Source organism: Saccopteryx leptura, chromosome 1 (genome assembly GCF_036850995.1).
Source record: "Saccopteryx leptura isolate mSacLep1 chromosome 1, mSacLep1_pri_phased_curated, whole genome shotgun sequence".
Lineage (NCBI taxonomy): Eukaryota > Metazoa > Chordata > Mammalia > Chiroptera > Emballonuridae > Saccopteryx > Saccopteryx leptura.
In genome coordinates this window covers 266,499,542-266,519,216 of record NC_089503.1, presented here as the reverse complement: position 1 = coordinate 266,519,216, position 19,675 = coordinate 266,499,542, and the positions used below count along the sequence as shown (strand labels likewise).

The 19,675-nt window shown below is 40.3% G+C and overlaps 1 protein-coding gene across 2 annotated transcripts in view; it reads right to left on the bottom strand.

Moving 5' to 3' along the window:
* Nucleotides 1-19,675, bottom strand: part of DOCK5 (dedicator of cytokinesis 5) — a 221,829-nt gene that overhangs the window by 138,528 nt on the left and 63,626 nt on the right. For both annotated transcript variants that reach the window (XM_066351933.1, XM_066351942.1), the window contains exons 3-5: nucleotides 7,677-7,717; nucleotides 1,749-1,804; nucleotides 88-184 (exon numbers count right to left, since the gene is read on the bottom strand). In XM_066351933.1, the coding sequence (XP_066208030.1) occupies nucleotides 88-184; nucleotides 1,749-1,804; nucleotides 7,677-7,717 (194 nt within the window). The remainder of the gene's footprint in view (nucleotides 1-87; nucleotides 185-1,748; nucleotides 1,805-7,676; nucleotides 7,718-19,675) is intronic.

Below are 19,675 nucleotides of genomic sequence, written 5' to 3'. Positions count from 1 at the left end.
CCAAGGTCAGGTCTGTGGCAGAACTGATAGGCTGAGAGCCCAAGAATAATGAATGCTACCAGCTCTACGCCCCAGGGGAAAACTCACCACGTAGAGCTTTTGCCAGATGACAGCCCATTCTCGTAGCGTGGACGTGAGCTCCTGCACCAGCGGGAGCTCCCCAGGAACCACAGTCTCGTTCTGCCTAAAGAGAACCAGACAGACGCCCGCATTACTCCCAAGTTCATCACCACTATTCTTTATAGAGGTCAGGTTCTCCAAAGCTCAGTGATGGGAATGGGGCTGGTTGGGCTTGAACCAAAGCAAAACTTGCACACTTCAAGGAGAGCTGAATATTCTAAGCCACTGAGAAAGGAGGAGCTGAGAACATCACAGTTCTCAAAATGAACACATTTTCTGCAGTGTGATGGGCTCACGGCCAAGCCTCCACCTCTCCATTCTGCGCCTCTACAGAAGCCTTCACTACAGAGTCAAGCTGGCTTCAGGGACTCTGGGGATGGAAGCTCCAATCCAGTACTTCAGCTGGGTGGGTTGGCTAAGCACCCGTTTCCTTAGGAAGGGTGGGTAGAGCAGTGTGCGTGCACAGAGGGCCCTGGGGCTTGTACTGGCACAGGAGCTGCTGGCAGGGACCCAGGCAGCACCATCTTCTAAAATGGTGCTATGTTTGCTCCCATCTGCTGCCCTTCAGTACAGAAACTGTACACACACCAAACTCCGCACTTGCTCACGGGACACTTATAACCAGGTAGGCGCAACATTTGGTATTTTCATGACTAGCAACAGGAGGGAAGGATAGCAAGAGAAGCAAATGAACAGGACTGGTGGCGGGACCATCCGACTTAGCTAGAAATGCAGGGTGCCCAGTGAAGTCCGAATTTCAGACAAAGTCAAACAATGTTTTAGCATGTCTCATGCAATATCAGGGACATACTGTAAAAAAAAAAAATCACTTGTTACCTGAATCTCAAATTTAACGAGGTGTCCTGCGTTTTAGGCGACTACTCTGATGAGTGGGAGTGCCCCCCACCCTCCCTGTGCACCTGCGTGGCTGTGGCTAGCGATGCTGGCGGTCGCCCAGGAGTGCCCCCTGTGGAAGAGTTTCAGGAGGGCAGGCTCCCCGGCCTCCTTTTGCTCCCCAGGAGTCATGTGAATTTGGGCACGTCTCCATCTCATCTCCAGTTTGTGACTGCGAAGCTACTGGCAGCTTTGAGTCTGGGAACCAACTGCTCTACTTAGTATCAGCCCCAGGACTCCAGTCCTGCTCTGTTTATCTGTAGAGCATGTTTATACACATTATTTCATCATTTTTCATCAAGCTTATGGTTGACATAGGGCCAGATTTGCTTCCCAAGCCTAAGGTGACCTGAGGCTAGATGACTTGTCCAAGATTCAGAGCTGGTCAGTGTGGGAGAGAGCTCTCCCATCCACCTCCCAGAGTTCCCAAATGGGGTTTTCAGGTCTTCTTCTCAGCTAGAGTGTCACACGTTTATGTATGTGCGCACATGTGTGCATGCAACTGGTGAACAGGCAGTCGTCGGTCTTTACTGTTCTGGGGAAGGATGCCAGGGAGGAACAATTATAAAGAGACAATAAAAGAAGAAACTGTGCCAGGAAAACATTTTTATTTACTTCTCTAGCATATGAGAAGTGAATGAATGAGTCAGGAGAAATAATGTACAGAGGGCATTCCTCAGGGATAATTTTACATCTTCACCATTTTTTGGAGTCTTTCCCCGAATAGGACTTACCCTCGGTCTTCCACAGTTGCCTCTTTCAAATGGATATACGTTTCAGGAAAAATACCCTACAGAGAGAAGAGCTTTGGTTATATGGCCATAGCGATCTCAGCCCAAAGGAAAGAGCTCAGACAGCAGCATGAATGAATGGAGGGCGAAAGGACAGCTGATGCTAGCTAGTCTGCAGTCGGGCTTGTAGGGGACCAGTCACACCAAGGCTACTAGATAAACTCAAGGCAGAAACACTGAAAAGATATAAGTTAAGATTTGGGTTCAGAGAGCTTAAGATAAATGCTTCGTAAATGAACAGGCAGGCGTGCTCAGGTCTGTTGGGAGCTGCAGTCACATGAGGAATTCAGTAGTGAGATCCTAAACCCCTTCAGGCCCTACTTGTCATGAGATGATTCACTTTCTAGGACTTCACATAATTAGTGAGACAGAGGGCTTTGTAATGAGTGGCCCATAAAATTATAGTGATTTTCTAAAGTGATCCCTCTCAGTACTTTCACTTTAATCAAATATGCCCCAAATCAATTAGTTTTGGTTATCTGGTTATTTTTAGGACTCCCCAGTCCCAAACTGCTCTCCATTCTAGATATTTAAAAGGCAATTACACATCAGTATTGTGACACGACACTATCTGTTGGTGGGGGGGACATAAAAGCCCATGCAGACCTAAAAGAAAGCCTGGACACTGGTTAGTAGAAACCAGAGATGAAGATCAGATCTAACCAACAGAAAGCAAGTCATGGACATCAGTTTGCTTACATGCCAAACACATCTGCTGTTTAACTGTGTGCTATGCTCATTGACAAACAGAGAAACTGCACACATAGAAATGGCATGTGGTTCTTCTTTGTTTTATGGTACTCTGCGTGCCGGGTCAGTAGAGGTAAGAGAAGAACCTGTTTAACAGGCACCTTTGGCTCAACTGCTCCTGTGCCTCAAAAAGTCAGTGTGGCCCTGTGGACATTCCACGTCAGGGTGGTTCAAGGGTGGTTCACCACCAAGATGGAAGAGGGACGTCCTGCTGCCTGGGGGACTGGGTCAAAGACTCCTGTGTGCCCAGAGATCCTCAATCCATTCAGAAACAGAAAATGTGTGCATTTCAACTGGGGCTGACTGTGTGTCTAGCTTTGTATGCTGCATTCATACATACAATATTCTATCTCCTTTTCAACACTGCTAATAAAACAGGAAATGGCAAGAACATTTGAGATTGAGCAGCTCCCAGCATCGCTGATGACGGGGTGGATCCCGTCACTGCTGAGTCTTTCTCATCAGGCAAACAGAACCACAACCAAGTACATTATCTCCTGCTCTGTGCTTTGGGAAGAGGCAGGAGCAGGGTGTATGAGAGAGATCACTAGCCCAATCTTGCTAGTAATAAGACCCAGGACACACACACAAACAAGGTAACACGATCTATTTCATTATACGGGCAGAATTCAGAGTGATTTTGGAAAAACAATCAGTTAAAAACAAGCAAAAAATACAATGTCTGCATCACTCCTTTTGGGCCCGATTTCTGGGGGTTCTGAAGCATCATATCTGTTCTCGGGGTGCCTAAGGAGCTGTGGATGTCTCTTCTGAGACACTAACATAAAATTGGTATGACTGCTGCCTTTGTGGAGAACGAGGCTCATCTGTCCAAAACTCGCCTTGAGGACATTATGCTAGGTGAAATAAGCCGGAAGCAAAGAAGAGACACTACATGATTCCACTTACATGAGCTTTCTACAGCTGTCAAATTTATAGTAGAATGGGGGTTGCCAGGAGCTGGGGGAGGGGGAGGGGAAGGGGGAGGGGGAGGGGAGGGGAGGGGAGGGGAGGGGAGGGGAGGGGAGGGGAGGGGAGGGGAGGGGAGGGGAGGGGAGGGGAGGGGAGGGGGAGGGGAGGTTAGTGCTGAAAGAGGACAGAGCTTTAGTTCTGCAAGATGGAAAAGTTCTGGAGATGGAAACAGTGAAGATAGTTGTACATTTTAAATGAACCGTACATTTTAAAAGATTAAAATAGTAACTTTATGGTATGTATATTTTACAATTAAAAAACATATAGAACTCATTTAAAAAAGTAGTGCTGGATAAAAACAAACTACATGAATGAGTAGTTAGAAAGAGCCATATTTGGAGATTAAACTAAGCTGTGACACTGCTAGTCTCAAGGACTATCCTTGCAGAAGATTTTTATTCAAGACTTTATTCATTTTAGAGAGGAGACGGAGAGAGAGACAGAGAGAGAGAGACAGAGAGGAGCAGGAAGCATCAAGGGCCATATGTGCCTTGACCAGGCAAGCGCAGGGTTTCAAACCGTCGACCTCAGTGATCCAGGTTGATGCTTTATCCACTGCGCCACCACAGGTCAGGCCCTTGCAAAAGATTCTTCAAATCAAGAAAGTAAAGGACCAGTTACATTTTCATGTGTTCATAATTTGGCAACTGGTCTGCTCTTAATAACTGGGAGAAATCCAAATTAGAAGCGTTTGTAATGTAAACAAGGAGCAACTTATTTTGTGACATCTAAGCAGATAAGTTATATTGGGTATACAGATATGACAATTTTCATATTAATATTTCGTTGTATTACCACTCTGTTTGTAGGCATCATCGTTCCACAGGAGCCTAAGTCCACTGCCAGAAATTTAATTGCTCTGTAAATCAGAGACTTGTACAGCTATGCCATTACCACATGCAGAAAGCCAGAATAAACCTGTGTAATAAATTCTGGATTTACAGCCTGTCTCTCAATTTTGCTTTTCCTTTCTCAATGTAACCTATGCACTTGAGTAAAAGATAAACAAATAAATAAAATAACGTTTTCTAGGTATGGCCCTTAGCCACACATCCACCACCCTGCCAGAATCAATACTGGTTTCTGCAAAGCTTCTTGGCTTCTTCAATTTGCAAAACCACTAGCTCATTTTTTCACCACTCCAAACGACCATGTCTGCTTAATAAATGCCACCAAAAATCTCCATTAAAATAGTAGGCCTTTCAAGTAGCTCTTCTGCTAATGACAGGCAAAAGAAGAAAAAACATTAGGAGAGCATTTCAAATGAGCCGGATCTCATAATGAAGTTGAGCACGTAATTCATGACAACTGACTTTACATTCCTTCTATTTTTCCTGGATCTTGCTGCAAGGATATTTTAACTTAAAAATCAAAGAGTAAATGCACAGCCCTTGTTTGTGCTGTCTTCTCACTAATTTACAAATTTTAATTAACAAGGACTAAGAGAAGCCCTTATTGAAATGCTTCCTCTAAAGGGTGAGATTTAAAGTTTGAATAAGAGTTTTTGGAAAATAAATACAGAACAATGAACACCACATTCAGAACTTGTCCTACAGATGCCAGTGTGCCCCCCACCCCCAACATCGATCCACTTTTCAAAGCAGACAGCAAAGGCACCAACCAGTTATATGGGTTCTGCTGCTCTAGACAACCATGGGGTGCCTTAGAAACCAAGGTTGTTTGTGCTCGTGAGGGGTCCCCACATACTACAGACTGTGAAAGGGACAGCTGTGGCCTGGGACCTTGTGTCAAGATGATTCACACTCACTAGTGAAAATCAAGAACTTTGTTCTTTAAGTTCATATGATTTTGTCTGAGAGTGAGTATTGTATTTTATTTTGTTCATTTTTTTAAAATTAACCTTTTAAAACATGGGGAATTAAGCATTCTTGCTCTTGAATAAATTTAGAACTTCAAAATAATTAACTCTAATTATGCTTTGAAATTACTACTTCCATAATTATGAGAGAAAGAAACACTGGTAGGGTTCAACCCAAACCAAGAAGCAGAAGTGGCTATAAATACCAGGAAGTTTTGTCTAACCAGAATCTCAGAGAGAAAGGTTTTTGCTTTAGGGTCACGCCCTATCTGAAGACTTGGAGGAGTTCAAGTCAGCAAGACATAAAATGAAAACAATTAAGCTGTACACGAGGACATGTGGTATGAGCAACAGTCTGTGGGTAGAAATAGCATCAGGATTTGGGGAGGGAGCAAAGGAGCAACACTGTGGGAGTTGATAGTCACATCTCAAGCAAACCCTCCTTCGGGTCAGTAGATTATTACACTGTCAAAGTTGACAAAGTGTGCGTGTGCCCACAGGCAAGTGCAAATGCTGAGTGGGGCTGAAGTGCCCACAAGGTGGAAAGCTGGACCAGGACAGCCCTGACTTGTAACGCCTACCCCTCATAGAAAGGCTTTTTCTGGGCCCTGAGCTCTTCTAACATTACTTCTATCGCATAATAAGAGCTGTGTATTTTTGTTTTTGTTTTTTCCACCTCTTGATAAATTCTAAAACATTGCCCTCACCCCAATCCTAATTCTCTATTTTACATGTGAACTAATTGTGAAATATCGCAGCCCTACCAACATGGATCTTCTAATGGAAAGCACTTGGGCACTATGCTGCCCCTGTGTGCAGGGTCCACAGAAAGAGCTCATCTGACCTGACAGCCCGAGGGGCACTAACATAATTCATAGAGTTTGTTCAGCTTGAGGATTAGTAGCATTGGCACTGAGAAAAAGAACCCACCTGGGCCAGGACTTTCCACACTCTTTGCCCATTTTTGTGGTGTTGGTCAAATAAGTTTGTTAATTGATGTATATGTTTGCTCGCTTATAGTTTGTATTGGGTGTGGGGGACAGGCTGTAAGCTGGCAGGGTCATTATAGCCTAAGGCTTAGTTTTATGACTAAGCTTGTCCCCACACCCTTGACTGATTGCATGATGTGGGGTGGTGCACTCTCATGAGGAATCCCATCATGCCTCAGATAAGTGACTTTGTATCAGAGACTTCCTTGTTTGTATATTGGATTAAAGGTTTTAATTTCTACACTATAAAATGGGGGCAGACTGGGAGCTTGCTCTCTCGGTTCCTGAGATTGGCATTAGAGGAGAGAGCAGAAAAAGGCCATGTGGAGGAGAAGAGAGGCAGCCAAGATGGCGGAGTGCTGAAGGAGAAGCCAGTTTGTGCAGAGTTTGTGCAGAGAGAAGGAGGAGAAGGAGATGGGGAACAGAGGTGAATAAGGCTGGTGAGGTAGAAACCTTTGATTCTAGGAAACTCAGATAAGTCAGTGGCTTTGGGAGCCCTGAATGGAAAGGGAAGTGTTTTCCCACTGTGTGTATTTCTTGCCCGCCAGGTGCAAGCTAGGATTAAAGGTGATGGCCCACCACCTTCTTGGCTCGGTTGTTTCATTGCTGACTGTCTGAATCTAATGCGAACCTGCATGGGCCAGGCGGCTGTAATGGTGGTGGTGGCCATGGCTACTGGCTTTACATGTGGCAACTCAGTATTTACAACATAATTTTAACTACATAAAATATGTAAGACAATAGACCAAAATAAGTTTCATAAAATAATACTTACCCTGGCATTCCATCTTCTTTTGTTTTTCAGTTTTATTTTTCTGCAAAACAGTGGCTGTAACCCACCATATTGATTTCATGACATGTTTTTGGGGTTGTGAGGTTCACAAGTTGAAAACTACTGCTGTGGTTGGTCCATCTTACAACAGGGGAAAGAATCAAGTGGAAATGGGAGACCTTTTAGTTCTGAGAGTTCAGCATTGCAGTTAAAGGATGAGAGAAGCATGGGTCTGTCCCCAAAAGACAGAGCCAATGATAATGAGTCACTGTTATCACCAGACTGCTTAGTTTGAGGGACAGGAAGCAAGAAGCCTGTTAAGGCCCAGCCTTATCTGCAAATTCACCTGTGGGCCTTTATCCTGAGTTGGCTCCTGGGAAGAATGGTTGATGGGATCTATACTCTTTTATTGTGGCACAGAGCTCAGGGAATTTGCTTTCATATCTAGAGAACAGCTATCAGAGAGAAAGCAAGTGAGGTCTAGAGGCACAGAGAGCAGATATGGTATCAGAAACCAAACAAAACTTGCAGACAGATTTCAGACTCAAAAATGGAATGATAAGCCATACCTTTTTGGATTTATTTTGGAGGGTATATCCTCTGTACCAACCTGTCAAGGTAAAAGAGAACACAAAATCTTTTATGTTATCTTGGATAATATAAAGATATTAGCAATATACATCCTTAAAATCCTTATAATCTAGGATGGAATACAAAAGACAATTAGCAGACAGTATGTTAGAATATCCACAATTTGGTTATTATACAATAAAAATCTAAAGCAGGGGTCCCCCTGAGGCCATTTATCCAGCCCCCGCCACACTTCCGGAAGGGGCACCTCTTTCATTGGTGGTCAGTGAGAGGAGCACTATATGTGGCGGGGCTGCAAAACGTGGCATTGCTCACGTACAGTACTACTTCCGGTGACACGGGACACACGTATCACGGATCTGGAAGCGCGTCATATCACTTGTTATGGCTAGCAGTGACAAATATGTAACCGGACATTGACCATCTCATTAGCCAAAAGCAGGCCCATAGTTCCCATTGAAATACTGGTCACAGAGTAATGGCGGAGTAGGAAGCGATACCGATAAATCTCCCCCAAACCTCAACAAGATCTTCAACCAGAAACAGAAAAACCTATCCTTGGAGCCTCCAGATGTTTTGCAATACACCCAAAGGTATGATCGAGCGAAAAATTGGTTAAATATATAACCAAACCCCGAAGGAAATAGGGAGTAAGAAATGCTCCGCCTTCCTCACTAACCTAAACAGGGCGATTTTCACTGGAAACTGAGAATATAGAAACTAAGGCGGGCAAAGGGGGTGAATAGATCCAGGCTGCGGCACAAACGGCCGAACCAAGCTGTGGCACGGAGATCCAAGCCAAGGAAAAACTGTTCCTGTGACAATACACCTAACACTCGCACCAAACCCAGACAAAGAAAGACAAGCGGGGCAGCCATTTTACCTGATCCCCTGGTAGGCGCATAGTGGGTGAGAGATTCCTTCCAAAGCCCCCGGAGGGTGCGCCCATGTTACTCCACAGAGAGGCAGAGTCAGAGGCCTTTGTGTGGGCCGAAAGCCTCCGGGCTGCCCCAGCACCCGGGGAGGAAGCGAGAGCTAATTCCAACACTGGAACTTTTCAGTGCGGGCGGGAGGTTTCACTCAGAGGGCGAGACTCCGGCCTCACATCCTGGTCTGCGCACACGGAGAGTGGGAAGGAGACTCCTCCCAGCACCTCCGGAGTGGGAGCCCGTGTTGTCCCACGGAGGGGCAGAGTCGGGGGCCTTTGTGTGGGCCGAGGGCGGAGTCACGGGCTGCCCCAGCGCCTTGAAAGAGCGGCACACGGGGACGAGCGAGAGCCAATTCCAACATTGGAACTTTTCAGTGCGGGTGGGGGGTTTCACTCAGAGGGAGAGACTTCCGGTCTAACATCCTGGTCTGCGCGCACAGACCCGCCCGTGTTACCGGACAGAGTGACAGAGCCAGAGGTCTTTGAGTAGGCGAAAGCCCCGGTTGATTATGCTAGCAGCTCTGACTGACTGAGCCTTACCCAGAGCCCTGTGCTGAGTGGAAATAAGACTGGGGAGTTGCCCGCTCTTTGAGCCACTTACTATCCAGGCAAAGGCAGCAGCAACCCCATAGCTGGATTCTCAGGCTGCTGGTTGAGGAAGGAAAGACTAGGAGAGAGGCTCCTGGAACACGGACTCTCTCACAGTCGGAGCCTATAAACGCTAATGAGCCTCGACTGCCAACGAGACTGAAGCACAATACATGACATCGCCATAGAGACTTATCAACTGCAAACTCTACCTGAGCGTGCCAAAGGGGCAGAACCCGGGGTACAGAGTTGCCAACCAGGAAGAGGGAGAGAAAAGAAAAAGCAAGAAGATAACCTCTCAAAATCAGAATAATCCGCAGACTTTATAACCTATCCCATTTTATTATATTTGTTCGTTTGTTTCTCTTATCTTCATCCTTGATTTTTTTTTTTCTTTTTTATTTATTTTTTCCTCCTCCAATTTGGTCGTTTAACTCCCTACCGGTCTTACTCTCTCCTCTCCTTGAACTACACTACCCATAAGTGTTACATCTCCCATTATCTTTTCTTTCTTCTTCCTTTCTCTCTATGAGGGTTGCACTCCAAAACCCTTAACTCTCTCTCTCTCTCTCTCTCCTCTTTTTTCTTTTTTCTTCTTTTAGTGGTTCCCTCTTTTTTCTCTCTCTCTCTCTTCTTTTCTCCCTCTATATTAGTTTCTTCCTTTTTCCTTTACATCTCCTCTCATTCAAACCTCAATAACAAACAAATTATTTTATCTGGGACTCAAACTTATGTTTGTGCCATTTTGGGAGGTTTTTACTTCACCTTTTTAACTCACTAGCAGTGCTCCCATCCCAGGCTCTCCATTTTATCAAGCTCTTGTTCCACTAAATACAATAGTAATTTTTTAATTTGTCCCCCCATTTTCCTGTTTCCCTCTTACTCCTCTCATCATAACTCTTAGTCAACCAACACCTAAACGCAAATCATTTTATTCTTGATCCAAATTTTTTCATTATTTGCTTTTTGTGGGTCCATACCCCCACTCCTTTTTTTATTTATTTATTTATTTCTTGCCCCTTTATTACTTTTCCCCAATTCAGGCCCTCCATTACAGGCATTGTTTGTTCTATTAAATACAATATAATTCACAGTTCACCACAAGATTTTCTCAAGAAAGAGGGGAGAGGAGAGGAGAGAAAAAAAGGAGGGGGGGAATAATTTACTTTTTAAAAATTTTTATTTTATTTTATTTTTCTTTATTTCATTATTAATTTGTTTAAAAAAAACTTTTTTCAATTTTTTATTATTTTTTTAAACTTTTTATTTTTTATTAAATCTCATTAATACTATCAACAAAACCACCCTCAGATGCCATTAAGGAAGAGAAAATCGAATATCATAGATACAAAACAAAGAGAGGTAACACAGATAGAAGAGGAAAAATCTATGGAGAAAAAATTTAATATATTGGAAACCTTGGAGTTAAATGACAGAAAATTCAAGATAGAAATCCTAAAAATACTCAGAGATATACAAGAAAACACAGAAAGGCAATTTAGGGAGCTCAGAAAACAACTCAATGAACACAAAGAATATATGTCCAAGGAAATTGAAATTATAAAAACAAATCAAACAGAGATGAAAAACTCAATTCACAAGCTGAAAAACAAGGTAACAAGCTTGGCTAATAGAACAGGCCAGATAGAAGAGAGGATTAGTGAAATAGAAGACAAGCAACTTGAGGCACAACAGAGAGAGGAAGAAAGAGACTCAAAAATTTAAAAAAATGAGATAGCCCTACAAGAATTATCTGACTCCATCAGAAAGAATAACATAAGAATAATAGGTATATCAGAGGGAGAAGAGAGAGAAAATGGAATGGAGAACATACTCAAACAAATAATAGATGAGAACTTCCCAAGCCTGTGGAAAGAACTAAAGCCTCAAGTTCAAGAAGCAAACAGAACTCCAAGTTTTCTTAACCCCAACAAACCTACTCCAAGGCACATCATAATGAAATTGGCACAAACCAATGGCAAAGAAAAAATTCTCAAGGCAGCCAGGGAAAAGAAGAATACAACATATAAAGGAAGGCCCATTAGATTATCATCAGATTTCTCAGCAGAAACTCTACAAGCTAGAAGAGAGTGGACCCCAATATTTAAAGTCCTGAAAGAGAGGAACTTTCAGCCATGAATACTATACCCATCAAAGCTATCCTTCAAATATGAAGGAGAAATAAAAACATTCACAGATACAGAAAAGATGAGGGAATTTATCATCAGAAAACCCCCACTCCAGGAATTACTAAAGGGGGTTCTCCAATCAGATACCAAGAACAAAAAAAAATAAAGCCACAAGTAAAAGCTCCAAGAAGAACACAATAAAACCAAATTTAAACTGTGACAACAACAAAAAGAAAGGGGGGAGAGGATGGAGATTAACAGTAGCAAAGGATGATGGAGTGCAAAAGTACTCACAAAATAGTGTGCTACAATGAACAGGGTAGGAACCCTTTTCATTACCTAAAGGTAACCACCATTGAAAAAACCACCACAGAAGCACATGAGATAAAAAAGATAGCAACAGTGGAAAGATGTATGGAATACAACCAAATAAAAACAAAAGATAAAAAAACGAAAGAGAAGGATCAAACAAGACTCAAAACTAACAGAAAGCAATCTATAAAATGGCAATAGGGAACTCACAAATGTCAATAATTACACTAAATGTAAACGGATTAAACTCACCAATAAAAAGACACAGAGTAACAGAATGGATTAAAAAAGAAAATCCAACTGTATGCTGCCTACAGGAAACTCATCTAAGTAACAAGGATAAAAACAAACTCAAAGTGAAAGGCTGGAAAACAATACTCCAAGCAAATAACATCCAAAAAAAAGCAGGCGTAGCAATACTCATATCTGATAATGCTGACTACAAGACAACAAAAGTACTCAGAGACAAAAATGGCCATTTCATAATGGCTAAGGGGTCACTGAATCAAGAAGACATAACAATTCTTAATATATATGCACCAAACCAAGGAGCACCAAAATATATAAGAAAGCTACTTATTGACCTTAAAACAAAAACTGACAAAAATACAATCATACTTGGAGACCTCAGTACACTCCTGACAGCTCTAGATCGGTCATCCAAACACAGAATCAATAAAGATATGTTGGCCTTAAACAAAACACTAGAGAACCTGGATATGATAGACATTTACAGGACATTTCATCCCAAAGTGACTGAGTACACATTTTTCTCCAGTGTACATGGATCATTCTCAAGAATTGACCATATGTTGGGCCACAAAGACAATATCAGCAAATTTAGAAAAATTGAAATTGTACCAAGCATATTTTCTGATCATAAAGCCTTGAAACTAGAATTCAACTGCAAAAAGGAGGAAAAAAATCCCACAAAAATGTGGAAACTAAACAACATACTTTTAAAAAATGAATGGGTCAAAGAAGAAATAAGTGCAGAGATCAAAAGATATATACAGACTAATGAAAATGACAATACGACATATCAGAATCTATGGGATGCAGCAAAAGCAGTGATAAGAGGGAAGTTCATATCACTTCAGGCATATATGAACAAACAAGAGACAGCCCAAGTGAACCACTTAACTTCACACCTTAAGGAACTAGAAAAAGAAGAACAAAAACAACCCAAAACTAGCCAAAGAAAGGAGATAATAAAAATCAGAGCAGAAATAAATGAAATAGAGAACAGTAAAACTATAGAAAAAATTAATAGAACAAAGAGCTGGTTCTTTGAAAAGATCAATAAAATTGACAAACCCTTGGCAAGACTTACCAAGGAAAAAAGAGAAAGAATTCATATAAACAAAATCCAAAATGAAAGAGGAGAAATCACCACGGACACCGTAGATATACAAGGAATTATTGTAGAATACTATGAAAAACTTTATGCCACTAAATTCAACAATCTAGAAGAAATGGATAAATTCCTAGAACAATACAACCTTCCTAGACTGAGTCAAGAAGAAGCAGAAAGCCTAAACAGACCTATTAGTAGAGAAGAAATAGAAAAAACCATTAAAAACCTCCCCAAAAATAAAAGTCCAGGACCTGACGGCTATACCAGCGAATTTTATCAAACATTCAAAGAAGACTTGGTTCCTATTCTACTCAAAGTCTTCCAAAAAATTGAAGAAGAAGCAATACTTCCGAACACTTTTTATGAGGCCAACATAACCCTCATACCAAAACCAGGCAAGGATGGCACAAAAAAAGAAAACTACAGACCAATATCTCTAATGAATACAGATGCTAAAATACTAAACAAAATACTAGCAAATCGAATACAACAACATATTAAAAAAATAATACATTATGATCAAGTGGGATTCATCCCAGAATCTCAAGGATGGTTCAACATACATAAAACGGTTAACATAATACACTATATCAACAAAACAAAGAACAAAAACCACATGATCTTATCAATAGACGCAGAAAAGGCTTTCGATAAAATACAACACAATTTTATGTTTAAGACTCTCAACAAAATGGGTATAGAAGGAAAATATCTCAACATGATAAAGGCCATATATGATAAACCATCAGCTAACATCATATTAAATGGCACAAAACTGAAGGCTTCCTCCCTTAAATCAGGAACAAGACAGGGTTGTCCACTCTCTCCACTCTTATTTAATGTGGTACTAGAGGTTCTAGCCAGAGCAATCAGACAAGACAAAGAAATAAAAGGCATCCATATCGGAAAAGAAGAAGTAAAGGTATCACTTTTTGCAGATGATATGATCCTATACATCAAAAACCCCAAAGAATCCACAAAAAGACTACTAGAAACAATAAGCCAATACAGTAAGGTCGCAGGATACAAAATTAACATACAGAAGTCAATAGCCTTTCTATATGCCAACAATGAAACAATTGAGAATGAACTCAAAAGAATAATCCCCTTCACGATTGCAAAAAAAAAATAAAATACTTAGGAATAAACATAACAAAGAATGTAAATGACTTATATAATGAAAACTATAAATCATTGTTAAGAGAAATCGAGAAAGATATAATGAGATGGAAGAATATTCCTTGTTCTTGGTTAGGAAGAATAAATATAATCAAGATGGCTATATTACCCAAAGCAATATACAAATTTAATGCAATTCCCATCAAAATTCCAATGACATTTTTTAAAGAAATAGAGCAAAAAATCATCAGATTTATATGGAACTATAAAAAACCCCGAATAGCCAAAGCAATCCTAAAGAAAAAGAATGAAGCTGGGGGCATTACAATACCTGACTTCAAACTCTATTATAGGGCCATGACAATCAAAACAGCATGGTATTGGCAGAAAAATAGACACTCAGACCAATGGAACAGAATAGAAAGTCCAGAAATAAAACCACATATATATGATCAAATAATTTTTGATAAAGGGGCCAAGAACATACAATGGAGAAAAGAAAGCCTCTTCAATAAATGGTGCTGGGAAAACTGGAAAGCCACATGCAAAAGAATGAAACTGGACTACAGTTTATCCCCCTGTACTAAAATTAACTCAAAATGGATCAAAGATCTAAACATAAGACCTGAAACAATAAAGTACATAGAAGAAGACATAGGTACTAAACTCATGGACCTGGGTTTTAAAGAGCATTTTATGAATTTGACTCCAATGGCAAGAGAAGTGAAGGCAAAAATTAATGAATGAGACTACATCAGACTAAGAAGTTTTTGCTCAGCAAGAGAAACTGATTACAAAATAAACAGAAAGCCAACTAAATGGGAAATGATATTTTCAAACAACAGCTCAGATAAGGGACTAATATCCAAAATATACAAAGAACTCATAAAACTCAACAACAAACAAACAAACAATCCAATAAAAAAATGGGAAGAGGACATGAACAGACACTTCTCCCAGGAGGAAGTACAAATGGCCAACAGATATATGAAAAGATGCTCATCTTCTTTAGTTATTAGAGAAATGCAAATCAAAACTGCAATGAGATACCACCTCACACCTGTTAGATTAGCTATTATTAACAAGACAGGTAATAGCAAATGTTGGAGAGGCTGTGGAGAAAAAGGAACCCTCATACACTGTTGGTGGGAATGTAAAGTAGTATAACCATTATGGAAGAAAGTATGGTGGTTCCTCAAAAAACTGAAAATAGAACTACCTTATGACCCAGCAATCCCTCTACTGGGTATATACCCCAAAAACTCAGAAACATTGATACATAAAGACACATGCAGCCCCATGTTCACTGCAGCATTGTTCACAGTGGCCAGGACATGGAAACAACCAAAAAGCCTGTCAATAGATGACTGGATAAAGAAGATGTGGCACATATACACTATGGAATACTACTCAGCCATAAGAAATGATGACATCAGATCATTTACAGCAAAATGGTGGGATCTTGATAACATGATACGAAGTGAAATAAGTAAATCAGAAAAAACCAGGAACTGCATTATTCCATACGTAGGTGGGACATAAAAGTGAAACTAAGAGACATTGATACATTGATAAGAGTGTGGTGGTTACGGGGGGAGGGGGGAAAGGGAGAGGGAAAGGGGGAGGGGGAGGGGCACAAAGAAAACTAGATAGAAGGTGACAGAGGACAATCTGACTTTGGGTGATGGGTATGCAACATAACTGAAAGACAAGATAACCTGGACTTGTTGATCTTTGAATATATGTAACCTAATTTATTGATGTCGCCCCATTAAAAAAATAAAATTATAATTAAAAAAAAAAAAAGAAATACTGGTCAGTTTGTTGATTTAAATTTACTTGTTCTTTATTTTAAATATTGTATTTGTTCTCGTTTCGTTTTTTTAACTTTAAAATAAGATATGTGCAGTGTGCATAGGGATTTGTTCATAGATTTTTTTATAGTCCGACCCTCCAACGGTCTGAGGGACAGTGAACTGGTCCCCTGTGTAAAAAGTTTGGGGACCCCTGATCTAAAGCAATTTTAGAGCTTTATTCTCTTAATAAATAAAGAATTTAAAATTCATTTAGAACCATTCTTCATCTCTGCTCCTTTGCAGAAAGGATAGACTGGGGGAAAAAAAAAGGACAGAAGGCAGTCCAACCTCTTAACACCTTAATTAACATCTTATAGTCATAAGTGTTTTTTGTATGAGTGAATCTGGACTTTCAACCACATATATACAGTCTACAAGTCACCTTATAATATTAAAATAGGTATTTTAAAATAATTTATATCATCTCTCTCACTTTCTCCTTTCCTCCCCTCCTTCTCTTTTTCTTCCTTTCTCTCTCTTCATCTCTCTAGCCCTTATCCTCTCTTTTTCTTCTCCTTCTTCCTCCTTTTTCTCTCTTTCTCTCTCTGTTTCTCTCCCTCTCCCTCTTTTTCTTCCTAAGTTCCAAGCATAAGAATCCATTATTCTGGAACAACTTTAAATTGTAGTAGCAAATCTTATATAAATATTTGCACCTAAAAAAGTTGAAACAGCCTGACCTGTGGTGGCGCAGTGGGATAAAGCATCGACCTGGAACACTGAGGTTGCTGGTTCGAAACCCTGGGCTTGCCTGGTCAAGGCACATATGGGAGTTGATGCTTCCTGCTCCTCCTCCTTCTCTCTCTCTCTCTCTATCTCTCACTCCTCTCTCTCTAAAAATCAATAAATAAAATTAAAAAAAAAAAGTACTGGTGCCTGGGTTCCACCCTCACCATTAAAATATATATATATAAAAAAAAAAAAAAAAGTTGAAACAAATAATAAAACAACATTTCAAATAATCCCTGGTAATGCTACAAGCACCCCACCCACCCATAATAAAGAGACTTTATGTGTTTGCTTGATGAGGCTTAAAGAAAAGCCTTTAATTTCCTTTTCAAAATTATAATAAACACACATACATTTACAGATGTTCTCCCCCTCTATTTTGAAGAGTATACAATTTAATCTGTCTATAAACACATATTTTATATCAAATATTTATTAAACACTTACTATAGGCAATTCACTGTAATAATTTTCCTCATTCTCTATGCCCATCAGACATCCAGTTATAAGAGGCATATATGTGTAAAGCAGCCCTTAACATGCATTGCATAGATACAAGTTGTAATTAAAATGTTAGGCAAGGGCTAATAGGATTATAGACCATTCTTGTAATTTGTTCTATACAAATTCTATACAAAATCACCCAAAAAATAGACACACAATCTATTTTGGACATGTTACTAATAGAAAGTTGAATTTACCTTCTTTGTGTATAGATTTAATAACAAAAGTTTACTGACGCCCTGGCCAGGTGGTTCAGTAGGTACAGCATCATCCCAGTGCCCTGAAGTCACAGGTTGATCCCAATCCGGGCACATATGAAAAGGAACCAATCAGTGCACAACTAAGTGGAACAATTAGTTGATGCTTCTCTCTTCCTCTCTCTCTCTCAAATCAATGGAAAAAATTTTAAAACACTTTAAACTGTTGGTATTCAAAAATAATAAATTCTGAGGTTGCCAGTTCGAAACCCTGAGTTTGCCTGGTCAAGGCACATATGGGAGTTGATGCTTCCAGCTCTTCCCCCCCCCCCTTCTCTCTCTCTCTCTCCCTCTGTCTCTTCCTCTCCTCTCTAAAATGAATAATAAAAATAAAAGTAAAAAAAAAATTGTGCTACTGTTTTTTTACAAGGAGAAACAGGGTATTGTCCTGTGGAATTATTATAGGTTTGCATCAAGGCCCATGGTTGAAAGATACTGGAACAGGAAATACTGCTATCCATTCAGAATGCCAAAGTGTGCAAGAGATCCAGGTATAACACCAAGCTAAATACAGAAAGTCTCTGGGTTACAAACGAGAGGTTCTGTGGATCAGAAAATGTTTAAGTATTTATATGCATAGAAAGGTAAAAATAAATACTATGTTAAGACAAACATCTGTCTAAGTTGCATTTAATAGGTAAATGTACTTGTTCCAACTTACATACAGATTCAACTTAAGAACAAACCCACAGAACATATCTTGTTTGTGACCTGGAGACTACCTGTATTTCTCCCATCTCCAGATCCTTACCATTGGTACACACTTGCTTGGGTCTGCTAACATGAAAATACTGTCACTTGGATGAATGGCTTCAACTTCATCCTGGGATGGGGAGGGGGAGGCAAGCTGAGAAGTAATACTTGATTCTCTTCCAACCAGTTTTAACCCCTCAGTGTCCTATAAAACCAAGCTGTACAAGTCACACTCTACCTCATTCTCAGAGAGGAATCTGCCTGTACTTCTGTAAACAGTATTTTTGCACAGCCTCTCATCATAGAATTAATTATGCTTCCTAAACCTGTCATTTTTGAAAACTTTTTTATCCTCCTCTAGAATTGTGGTGTGTGTAAAAGCCCTATCTAAAGGCACAAAAATTACCATGTTGAATCTGTAATTTTTCCATTGATTTGAGAGAGAGAGAGAGAAAGAGGAAGGGGGGGAGAAGAGGGAGAGGGAGAGAAAGAGAGAGAGAGATAATGAGTGAGAGAAAGAGCAAAGCATCAACTTATTGTTTCACTTACTTGTTCCATTTAGTTGTACCCTCACTGATTGCCTTGCTCTGTGACTTGACCAGGGGTTGAAACCGCAACCTCGGTGCACTGAGACAACACTTTATCCACTGAGCCACCTGGCCAGGGCATGCCAAATTTGTAAAATCGAACATTTTGCATGGCATCAGGCAGTAGAAGAACACTGTTTATGTCTGAAGTTTTAGTCATATACTATCCAGACTCTATAAATTCAGTTGCTAATAAATGCAATGGATATGGTAATAATGCAAGAGTTGTTAATGCTGTTGGATCGGCTTCCACTCATGGTGGGCGATCCTGTGAATGAGTGATGCCTACAGCATCCTGTCCTCAGCAGCCCTGCGCAGCTCATGCAGACTCGTGCCTATGACTTCTTTTATGGGTCAATTCATTTCACATTTGGTCTTTTTCTTCTTCTCCTTCTTCTTCTTCCTCTTCTTCCTTCTCTTCATCATTTTTATTTTTATTTTTGGTATTACTGTCTTTTCTAAAGAGCCGTCTTCTAATGGTATGCACAAAGAAGGACTAAAGTTCTGTCAAGAGAATGTTTGCTCACCTCTACATTATAAATCTGGGTTGTGATATAAGCAAGAACACAATTACTCAATTAACCCCAATATTTAAAGCCTGATAATCATAGTTAAGTACAGTAATACGATTAGGTTTCTGAATGTATCACGAAAACAGGTAGCGAAGGCGTATCAATAAGCAGCTATAACCAAATGAGTGACAAAACTGGTAAAAATCTCAGATGCTCTCTTACATTAGTAAATTATTGACATGAAGGGGATGGTCGGTTAGATGTCTGAATCCAGAGGGCTACTCTCACATTTAGGTAAAGGACAGTCTCAGAGAGTAAGTTTATAGTAACCATAGTGAACAGCAAAAGTGATGCCACACTGTGAGTTGCTCTTCCATTTGGAATACCAGTCATTTCTGTTTTTCTGGGA